This window comes from Hyperolius riggenbachi, chromosome 1, assembly GCF_040937935.1.
Source record: "Hyperolius riggenbachi isolate aHypRig1 chromosome 1, aHypRig1.pri, whole genome shotgun sequence".
Taxonomy (NCBI): domain Eukaryota; kingdom Metazoa; phylum Chordata; class Amphibia; order Anura; family Hyperoliidae; genus Hyperolius; species Hyperolius riggenbachi.
In genome coordinates this window covers 126,221,560-126,233,585 of record NC_090646.1, presented here as the reverse complement: position 1 = coordinate 126,233,585, position 12,026 = coordinate 126,221,560, and the positions used below count along the sequence as shown (strand labels likewise).

General features: G+C 44.0%; 1 protein-coding gene across 4 annotated transcripts in view; it reads left to right on the top strand.

The window, feature by feature from the left end:
- Positions 1-12,026, top strand: part of YIPF7 (Yip1 domain family member 7) — a 114,622-nt gene that overhangs the window by 42,880 nt on the left and 59,716 nt on the right. For all 4 annotated transcript variants that reach the window (XM_068278527.1, XM_068278523.1, XM_068278524.1 and 1 more), the window contains 3 exons: positions 3,857-3,991; positions 8,272-8,438; positions 10,927-11,072. In XM_068278527.1, the coding sequence (XP_068134628.1) occupies positions 3,894-3,991; positions 8,272-8,438; positions 10,927-11,072 (411 nt within the window). In that variant the 5' untranslated portion in view covers positions 3,857-3,893. The remainder of the gene's footprint in view (positions 1-3,856; positions 3,992-8,271; positions 8,439-10,926; positions 11,073-12,026) is intronic.

Genomic DNA, 12,026 nt, shown 5'->3' with positions numbered 1-12,026 from the left:
GGTGCCCTTGGAGGATTGTGCCTTTTTGGTTTTAGTTAGAGGTTTGCTGCCGGTGGTGGTAGCGACTGAAGCAGCAGGCTGTGGCTCCTGCCTTCCACGCCCTGTGCTGGCCGCCTTGCTGCTGCCGCGCCTCTGCGCCAGAGAAGCCTCCTCCTCCGATGACGAGCTGCCTTCAACCAAATGTGCTGGTGGTACTGGTGGCACATAGGAAGGATCTATCAAGTCATCATCATCAACCCCAAACATATCCTGTGAGCCCGCCTCAACCAACTCCTCTACCCCAACATCCCCTGCATCATGCCCCTCCTCCTCAGCGCCAACAACAAACTTCTGGACCTCAAACTCTTCCTCCTTCTCCTTGGATGGCCCCATGATCTCCAACTCATACTTCTCCAAACTAAGAAAAACGGTAACTAAGAAACACCTAGCGTACTACGCTATAAGTAAGTCGTGCGGCAGACAGTCAGTGACAATTACAATCGGTCACACACGGTCAGACGCAATCAATAGGCTTGGGCAGGTGACAGACAGTCACAGGTCACTCACAACGGATGCTGGTGGTGGCCTGTATGTGTTATAACTCTTATTTATTACACACACTACAGATGATAATAAAATCACACAGTAACAGTGAAAAAAAATAAGTGAACGGGTACTAGTAGTAAAGTAGTAGACACTAGTAGTAGTATGCACGCATGCAGGTAACTAAGAAACAACTAGCGTACTACACTATAAGTAAGTCGTGCGGCAGACAGTCGGTGACAATTAGAATCGGTCACACACGGTCAGACGCAATCAATCAATCAATAGGCTCGGGCAGGCGACAGACAGTCACAGGTCACTCACAATGGATGCTGGTGGTGGTCTGTCACAGTCAGTAACGAACTAACACAGCACTGAAACTAATAAAGTAACAGACTACAGCAGTAATAATTAACTAAACTAGTACTACTAAGTACACAACTAACTAGAATCCCTAACCTACCTAAGCTAGTAGTAGGCTAAGGCTACCTAGGCTAGCAGGCCTAGCCTGCACACAGACTAACACTAGCCTAGCACAGTATACACTATACACTAGCCTAGCTGACTAAAAACAATCAAAATACTAGCTAACTATATAAGAATACTAGCTAACTATATAAGACAACAATAAATGTGTTTAGGAGGTGTTTAGGAAGCAAAACGCTAGGTTTAGCAGTGAAAAGCACTTGCTCAGACACAGCACAGCACTGGAGAATCTCTCAGTACCAGCAGCAGTCACACAAGTGCGTGGCTCCGCAAGATGGCCGCCGCCTTATATAGAGGAGGGGAGGGCCAGGCTCCCCTCCTCTGATTGGTTGCTAGGGTTGCCAGGTCCTCGGCAGGAGGACTTCTGATTGGCCCAATGACGTCATCCCCGAATCCCGAAGCCGAAACCGAACCCAGAGCTCCAGCCGCCTGAATTCGAGTGCGCACATTCGGCAGGCTTCATTTTCGGGTTCGGCTCAGATTGCAGCATTCGGGTCCGGGTTTGCATTCGGCAAACCCAAAAAAGCACCCGAATTTTCGGGGAAAGTTCGCATTCGGGGTCCTGCTGAGCACCCCTGGTGAGACACTCCACAGTCCACTGACACCCAGAGCTGTGCATAATGTGATTTCTGCCCTTTAGGGATTAAGCCCCGTCTTTGCGTAAACTCTGTAATTTTTGGTGGGAATTTTGGCATGGATCTCCCCTCCAGCATGCCCCTGTCCAGGTGTTGGACCCCTCGAAACAACTTTTTCATCAATTTTGTGGCCAGAAACAGTCTTTGTAGGTTTTAAAATTCTGAAAGTGAAAGCACCTATACTTAGCTAACCTATACTGACTGCACCTACACCTAGCTACCTATACTGAGGGCACCTATACCTAGCTAACCTATAATGGCTGCAACTATACCTAGCTACCTATACTGAAGGCACCTATACCTAGCTAGCCTATACTAGGAGCACCTATAGTTAACGATTCATATTGGGGCTGGCTACCTATGCTGGGGACAACTATGCCTGGCTACCTACAGTATACTGGGTGGACCCATACCTGACTACCTATACTGGGTAGTTTGATTTCTTGAGTCCACAGGCCAAGGGGGGAAGGGGGTTGGGGTGCAATTTTTACACCCTCTCCCTGGGTGCAATTTAGCCTAGAAACTGCCCTGGGGGGCGCCGTGATGGAGGAGGAGCCGCAGCTGTGAAGAGGGCGACCCGACCTCTCCCTCCCTTCTTCTCCCGGGCCGCCCTCTCTGCTGCCCGCTCCACTGCAGAGTGAGTGCAGCAGGAACGCTGTATACAGCAACTCACCTCCCTGCGTTCAAATCGCTGATTACTGCGCTCACTCTGCAGCGAGGGGGGGGGGGGGGGGTGAGCATGGAGGGCAGCACCAGGGAGAAGTTGGGCTGCTCTCCCCGCGTCTGACTCCCCCCTCCATTATGGGACCTATCTATCTATCTAACCTATATTGCGGGTACCTACCTACCTAACCTATACTGGGGGCAGCTACCTATCTAATCTTTACTGGGGGCTCCTACCTATCTAACCTATACTAAGGGCACCTACCTATACGACATATACTGGGGGCACCTACCTATCTAACCTATACTGGGGGCACCTACCTATCTATCCTGTACTGCGGGCACCTACCTAGCTAACCTATACTGGGGGTGCCTATCTATCTAACCTATACTGGTGGCAACTATACTGGCCATCTATATTGGAGGCATCTACCTAACTGACCTATACTAGGTGCACCTACCTATCTAACCTATGCTGGGGGCAACTATTCTGGCTACCTATATTGGAGGCACTCACCTAGCTAACCTGTACTGGGGGCACCTGCCTAACTAACCTATACCGGGGGCACCTGCGTATCTAACCTATACTGGGGGCATCTATATTGGAGGCACCTACCTGGCTAACCTGAACTGGGGGCAATTATACTGGGGCACCTATGCCTGGCTACCTATACTGCAGGCACCTATACCTGGCTCCACGGGGGAGGGGCAATTTTTACACCCTTGCCCTGGGTGCATTTTAGCCTAGAAATTGCCCTGGATCCACATACCACTGCGTGTTGTCCATTCATCTCCTTGTTCCCCCGGTCTCTGTAATCACCCCTTGAAAATGTTGAATTTTGCTTAAAGTCACATTTTTAGACAGGAAGAGGCAGGCTTGTTACAATTATCCCTCCTATTTCCCTCCCATTCCCTCCTATTTTCCACTCCGGTCACTCCCCTTAAGGGCAGAGGAGTAGTTTTGTGTTCAAATCCAGTTTCCTCATTCAGAAACCTACCTGGTTTATGCCATGTACTGCAGTTCAGCACCAAAGCTAGTGGAAAGGGTCATGGGGTTGCTGTCCACGTGCTTCTTGCTTTGCAGGAGAAAGAATCAGAGTCACGTGAAGTATGGCATGAATTGCAACCCATAGCCACAAGCCTGTCTAAAAGTTTGACTTAAAACTGAAAGTCAGATTTTTCAAGGAATAATCTTGGAGAATGAGGAGAAGAACCGACACTCACAGTGGTATGTGGAACCAACAGAAATGGTAAAACATAAACATAAACTCTGTGCTTACCAAAGTTAATAAGTAGCTTTGTCTCAGGTCAGGAAAAGCCCCAAAAGAATTGTCCAGAGAATTTTGAAAATTGCAAATTAGTATGTGAAATTTTGTAAAAAAAAGAAACCTCAGCAGTTTGGCTCACCATAGTTGACAGCACATCACAACATGGAACAAAATATATACTTGGTAAATATTATATGTAAAAAGACAGGTAATTTATCTGAGCAAGAAAGGTAAAGAATGTTGGTTAAATATTGTGATGTGTTGTTATTGTTTATCTTTCAGGTTAAGGAAGGACTTTACGATAGACAGCTACACAACAATGGATCAGTTTGAGTGTGATTTCTATCAATCAAATTACATTGCTGAAGATGCTGATCAAGCATTCTCTGTTAATGGAAACAATTATGATGGAGCTAGGTGAGTATTTCATGGCATTTATAAGCTTGCGCATGCATTATGGGTGCTCACTGCCCATACACCTTCCAGCTGTTTCTACAACTTCCACAGCCTGCACAAGAGACATGCAACTCCCTCTTTGTGTACCTGAAATGAAAGACATCTCAGGTTCCCTACTTACCTGCCGCTTCCTTAGGCCCCCTTGAGGCCGCTCAGTCCCTCCCCCGGGTGGCTTCTGTCCCTTGGAATAAGGCCCAAAAGCCTGGCTGAGTCACACTTCGTTGCACATGCACAGGCCGGCCCCTTTGCGCTCCTGTGGCTGGGAGTTTTCTGCACTTGTGCAGTGCTGGTAGTTTTCTGCACTTGCGAAGTACTACTGTGCAAGCGCAGAACACTCCCAGCGACGGGAAGCATGACAGGGGAGCATGCCTGGCCGCTTATGTGCGACAATGTGCGACTCGGCCAGGCTACCAGGCTGTACTGCGGAGGACAAGAGCCACCCAGGGAGATGACAAGGGACTGAGCGGCCTCAAGGAGGCTTAAGGAAGACCAAGGTAAGTATAGAACCTGAGATGTCTTTCATCTTAGGTTCACTTTAAAGGGTTTATTGGTACTGTTCCAATGCACGGCAGCAATTGTGAATGCTGCACAAAATGGCTGAATAGAATGTACTGTTAACCCTATCCTTACTTTAAGGCCTCTTTCACAGTGCGACGTTAAAGTTGCACGTTATACTTTGACGGAGAGTAACGCACAGCAATGCTAAAGTCTGTGGGACATTCACAGCGCACACCTTGCGTTAGTGTGTAACGTGTAGCGTTATTAAAAAGGTGCTGCATGCTGTGCGTTTAACAATGAATCTGCTACGTTACTTGTGTTGCACATGCTCAGTAATGTTTTTTTTTTTCTTTTTAAAATGTTCCACTTGCACAGTTTTCATTCCATAGTAAATACATTTTCTAACGTGTGACTGTGAAAGTGTATATGTGTTCGTTAGGGCTGCGCTGTGCGACCTTAACGTCGCATCAAACACAACGTCCTAGTGTGAAAGTAGCCTTAAAGTGGACCTGAACTCTTGTACAGGACAGAAGGAAAACATTGAGAAAATGCACCCTGTATGTGTTTAGAGAGTTTAGCCTGTGTAAATTCCCCTCATCTGTGTTTAATCACAACTTGTAATTTGATCTCTCCCTTGTGTCAGCTGACTGCCAGGGCAGATAAGCTTATTTGAAAGCACAGGATGTTAACAATATGGGCTCGATTCACAAAGCGGTGATAACCCAGTTAAAGACTTTAGGCGTGATAACCATTTTTATCATGCCTAAACTCAGTTTAGGCATGCTAAGTTTAGGCATGCTAAGTTTAGGCAGGATGGGCTCGATTCACAAAGCGGTGCTAACCCAGTTAGCATGCCTAAAATACTTTAGGCGTGATAACCATTGCACCATGCTGGTGAAAAGCCAGTTTAGGCATGATAAGTTTAGGTGTGATAAGTTTAGGTGTGATAAGTTTAGGCATGTTAAGTTTAGATAAGTTTAGATCGCTTGCAAAGTCCTGCACGCAAAGCAGCGCCATTGAACTTTATACGAAGTGCACCAGACTTTGCTAGCGTAAAACTTTTGATCAGCTGTGCACTGCGGTGCTAACGTAGTTGGCGCTTAAACTTATCATGCCTAAACTTATCACACCTAAACTTATCATGCCTAAACTTATCACACCTAAACTTATCACACCTAAACTTATCATGCCTAAACTGAGTTTAGGCGTGATAAAGGGCTTTTCACCAGGGTGCTAACTGTTAGCACCGCTTTGTGAATCAGGCCCGATAAGTTTAGGGGCCTGATTCACAAAGCGGTGATAACTCAGTTATCACGCATAAAAGACTTTAGGCATGATAACCTTTGCACTACACTGGTGAAAAGCCAGTTTAGGCGTGATAAGTTTAGGTGTGATAAGTTTAGGTGTGATAAGTTTAGGCATGCTAAGTTTAGATAAGTGTAGATAGCGTGCAAAGTCCCGCACGCAAAGCAGCGCCATTAATCTCTATGCGAAGTGCACCAGACTTTGCTAGCGCAAAACTTTTGATCAGCTGTGCACTGCGGTGCTAACGCAGTTGGTGCTTAAACTTATCATGCCTAAACTTATCCCACCTAAACTTATCATGCCTAAACTTATCACACCTAAACTCATCACACCTAAACTTATCATGCCTAAACTGAGTTTAGGCGTGATAAAGGGCTTTTCACCAGGGTGCTAACTGTTTGCACCGCTTTGTGAATCAAGCCCTAGGTGTGATAAGTTTAGGCATGCTAAGTTTAGATAAGTTTATTACGCGCGCAAAGTCCCGCACGCAAAGCAGCGCCATTAAACTCTATGCAAAGTGGACCAGACTTTGCTAGCGCAAAACTTTTGATCAGCTGTGCACTGCGGTGCTAACCCAGTTGGTGCTTAAACTTATCACGCCTAAAAACTTATCACACCTAAACTTATCATGCCTAAACTTATCACACCTAAACTTATCACACCTAAACTTATCACACCTAAACTTATCATGCCTAAACAGAGTTTAGGCGTGATAAAGGGCTTTTCACCATGGTGCTAACTGTTAGCACCGCTTTGTGAATCAGGCCCTATGTCTGCTTCCATGAAAGCAGGAAGTAGAAACACTGCAGATTTATTGTAGGATTTGTATGCGCTGTAAAATAGAAATGTTCTTTATTGTGCTGTTTAGAGCAGAGAGGAAGTTCTGTGTTCAAGCCTGATTCACAAAGCGGTGCTAACAGTTAGCACGCTGGTGAAAAGCCCTTTATCATGCCTAAACTCAGTTTAGGCATGATAAGTTTAGGTGTGATAAGTTTAGGTGTGATAAGTTTAGGCATGATAAGTTTAGGTGTGATAAGTTTAGGCATGATAAGTTTAAGCACCAACTGGGTTAGCACCGCAGTGCACAGCTGATCAAAAGTTTTGCGCTAGCAAAGTCTGGTGCACTTCGCATAGAGTTTAATGGCGCTGCTTTGCGTGCGGGACTTTGTGCGCGATCTAAACTTATCTAAACTTATCATGCCTAAACTTATCATGCCTAAACTTATCACGCCTAAACTTATCATGCCTAAACTGGCTTTTCACCAGCGTGGTGCAATGGTTATCACGCCTTAAGTCTCTAACTGGGTTAGCACCGCTTTGTGAATCGAGCCCACTAAGTGTGGGGTTGTATTGATAAATTGATAAATAAGTGAAGGTATTTAGAGTTGTTTTTAATGAATTTCAATGCAAATATATGTTGAATATGTTCAGTTTTTTACATTTCCAGCTATGGATATCCCTGCCTAGGAGACCTCATGAAGCATGTGATCAGTTTGATAAGCTGATTTTAAGGCCAGGTTCACACTATAGCGCAAATGCAGTGCATGCATAAACGCTGCAGTAAGTGCATCCACCCAGGATGTGAGCGAATGCGCATCTGCCGCTGCATTTATGTTGCCACCCATGCTCTCACCCATCTGCCATCCCCTCTTGTCACCGCTTGTTTCCAGGAGAACAGGTAGTATGGAACTTACTGTTGGGTTGGGGGAAAAAAAAACATTTGAATCCTACCTAGCAACAGGGAGGATTCTTGTTGGTCCACATGAACCAATGAGAGTATTCTCTGTTGCAGGAGGATACCCATTGGTTTTTTAACAAACCAACAGGAAGTCCTATACTTCCTGGTCACTGTGAGGAGCAGGAACAGGACAAACCGGGACAGCAGACTTCAACTATATAAGTTGAGGTCCGCCATCTAAATCAAGGCAAAATAGACAATTTCCGGCTGGTATGTGCCCCTCCCTCACCTCTTGCAGCTCCCATATTGTAATTCAATCTGAAGTAGCACAGGAGGCTGAAGGTTGTGAATTCACCCCATGTCAGCTGCTCCTGTGTACCACACAGGCACTTGCATGAAATGGCAGCTGAAAGGCCCTCTTGGCCAGCAGCCAGGAGGCTGATCTGCCTGTTAAGCGTTCAATTTAGCCTGTTGTGAAAAAGGGACCTAAAGGGGAAATGTTTCAGCTATACTGGGTGTTAGCAGGCGGTAGCGAGTCACTGAGGATCTATGAACTGCTCAAGAAGGTAGTATGCTATTTTATGTTACAAAAAATAAAATTATTTAACGAAACTTTTTTGCGTAAATAGTTCAAACAGATAACAATTTATTATTCTATTGAATGCATGTAAAAGTATAGAGGATTCAGAAAGCATTATGCCAAAAGTGACAGTTATAAATCGTATGCACATCCTAATTACTTTATTGCATTTATTTACAGAGCAAGGAAGACAGAATTTATTCAGCCAGGGATGATATATTCACCTTTGGATCAAACTGGTTATATTTATCAAGAACAACCATACACTCCACCAGAAGCCCTATACGGTACTCTATATACTGCTCAGACAAACGGCAGCTTTGAGGATGAGCTTCCATTACTAGAAGGTATGGGAAAAGGGATGTGAACAGTGATGTTAAGGGACTGGGTGCACCAGCTTGCTTATTTCATTTCATACTTTTACACTGGTACATGCAGTTTCAAATCATATCATATGGTATAGGTGCAGTAGAGAATATGGGGGGTTGTAGGTACGCAGACGTAGCAAAGGGGGAATTTTTCATTTACTTTTACAGGTTGGCATTACTAGAGTTGAAGACTCATTTAATGTATCTTCTATCTGCGGTTATCCTTTTAACGGACATCGCACTAAAGCAATGTTTTCATTTTATTCATATACCAGTAAATCCAATAATTGTTTGGGGGTCAGCAGTGTACACCTTTATCGAGGCAAATATCACAATGTCACAAATATAAATGTGTTCATAGATGACAAAGTCTCTCTGTGCGGAGGGGCAATCTGGTGATGTATATCAATTGTTTTTTTTTTTATACCTTGATAATATTCCAATAATGGTCATAATTATAACATTATTTTCAACATCAATAATAATAAAATTAATAATAATACATGTTAACTGTCTTTATCTAAAAACTTGAATGCACTTTTTCAAAATATGTTGGGTTCAACGTTTTATATGTAAAGTAAGCTCAATCAGTCCTTAAAGGAAAACTGAAGTGAGAAGAAAATGCTGCCATATGTATTTCCTTTTAAATAATACTAGTTGCCTGGCAGCCCTGCTGATCTATTAGGCCCGGTTCACACTTGCGGTTCTCTGCCAAGCCGACCGGATGACCTGACCGGATCCGGACCGGATCCGGATCGGAACCGTACGGTTCTGATCCGGATCCGATCCGGATCCGGTCAGGTTGCATCAGGTGTTCATCAGGATGCGATCCGGATCCGTTTGGCAAAAGATAGTAGAAACCGAATAAAAATGGTGGGGTCTGGGAGGTCAGCAGAAGGTGGACCTGTGGAATCAGGCCCTCCGCTGTTTAGCACTCACCTCCACCTCCGACATACCGCCAACATCTCCAGCACGTTTAAAGTCACTGCTGCTCCACTCCAAAATGCTTGCCCATGTGTCCCCATCCAAAATCGCCGCTACAATACGCATAGGAAGTGGGGTAGAACATCCGGATTTTTAGCCAGTGTGTTGTGCGCTCTCCGGTTCTCATTGGTTTGTATTGGCCGGATGGTGCAGTCCGGCTCCGCTCCGGATACGGCTGCCGGAGGAGCCGGACCAAAAAATAGCGCATGTTGGGTCTTATGCCGGAGTTCGGATCCGGTCCGGATCCGGTCCGGACGAAACGGACGCATGTGAACGGACGCATAGGCTTTCATTGCTATGCCGTGCGTCCGTTCCGTCCGTTCTGCATGCGGTCCGGCTCCGGCACAGCGATTCCGGACGGCGACCGCTAATGTGAACCGGGCCTTAGGCTGCAGTAGTGTCGGAATCACAGCAGATACAAGCAGGCAACTAATCTTGTCAGATCTGACAACAATGTCAGAAACACCTGATCTGCATATGTTTGTTCAGGCTCTATGGCTAAAATTATTAGAAGCAGATGATCAGCAGGGTAGCCAAGCAACTGGTATGGCTTAAAAGGAAATAAATATGGCAGCCTCCATATCCCTCTTGCTTCAGTTGTCCTTTAAGGGCGGGATCACACTTGCATCTGCGGGAATTGCAGATGATTCCCTGCAATCTTTTTGCCGCACAATTGTGCATTTTGTGGTGCGTTTTAACTCATTCAGTTTTTACAGTAGCCATTGATTTCAATGAAAAAATGCATGCATTGTGTGGGAAAGTAGTGCAGGTTGTGTCTTTTTTTGAACTCTCTGTGGAATCGCATATGCCACTGCGAAAACGCAGCAGCTCCATAGGCTAACATTACGTGCCTTTCCGCATGCATGTTTGGTATGCAGCAAAATGCTAAAGTCTTTCTCAAAAGTGACCCCTGTCTTAAATGTAATACAAAAAATATCATATGTCTGGTGCTCTGTCTTAGGCATGACACACACTTGTTCCTGCATTATCACAGGCGATCATAGTTTCATTTTCGTTTTCTGCACGCAAATTTTGCTTTCATTTACGATTTTCTATTTTGCGGCCGAATTTCAAACACGCATACAACACATAGAAAAATACAGAAAGCTGTCTGATTTTTTACAGTAGAAAAAAAATGAACAACAGAATGCGGACATATGCAAAAAAAAGCAAGATTCTCAAGTGACCCATTGACTTTAAGTATATGTGCTGCAGTGCATATATCCGCATATGTGGCAAAACGCTGACGATTGTAACAAGTGTCGGCTATGCCCAAGAGCTACGTTAGGAAAAAAATGGACTGAATGTGAGAGATTTGTATAATGGTGGTAGTGATTTAATTAAACTGTAATATTTATTTACTTGTGGAAAGATAAATCAATGAATGGATGTATCAACATCAAATATAACCTAATAAGACAGTATTTCCAAACATCTGCTTGCATAAATGATGACATTTTTCAACTGTCCTTTTGCATTGCAGAGCTGGGCATTAATTTTGAGCATATTTGGCAGAAGACGTTAACAGTGCTCAACCCATGGAAGCCAGCAGATGGCAGTATAATGAATGAAACGGACTTGACGGGGCCCATGATGTTTTGCTTTGCACTTGGCTCTACGCTTCTGCTGGTATAATTTTGCATTTATCACAGATAATTACTTGATGTATCCTCCAAAGCAGTTCATCACGGATAATGATTTCCTGTTTGTGAAGCCGCATTGTCATACGCTATTAAAAATAAGGTTACATTGTCATACTCTATTTAAAATAAGGTTACAGAACACACATACTTAGTTTCTGCACAAGCCCAGTCATCATGAGGGCTAACATATTACTAGTCAGAATGTCATTTTTGGGAGCAAAATGCATCATAATAAAACCAATTCAGAAAGTAATTTCAGGTAAAAGAAAAAAAAACAAATAGAATAATTAACCGATTTGTTCTGCAAGGGTTTTTCAAAGACGCATTTCTAGCCGTCTGGAGCAAATAAATACTTTCTAATTAGGTACTGCAAACTATAATTATAGGTGATGGATGACATTAGTCACAGCGTGCTCAAGACCTTGTTTGACAAAAAAAAATCTTAATACAACTAATGTTGGAGACTCCTATCTTGCACTGGTTTTGTTCCCCAAATGAAGGCTTATAGTGATAACAGTAATAGCACCATGACTCAAGGTGGGCTTGCTTATAAAAATGAAGCATGGATCTAATTATATTAGAGTATAGCATAGAATAAATTAGACTTGCATTGCAGAGTATGCTTGGTACGAAGATAAAGGGTGAACAGATAAGGAAAGATCCATGTAACAAACATCTGGTGCATCCTCAGTCTATGCTGTAAGTTATATTAGGCTAAATTCACAATGCTCATTGTGTTGCGTTCCCTGTATCAGCAGGAATGCAAAACAGCACTGCATATTACCCGTGCTTTACATTGGATATAATGAAGCATACAATCATTTCAAAGTATGCTGCAACTTTACTGTTAATGTGTTACAATGTGTAATTCATTTATCTTAGTAACTAAAGTGGGGTTAAACTCCCTAAACTAAAATTTAATTATCTATTAGTTACAAAA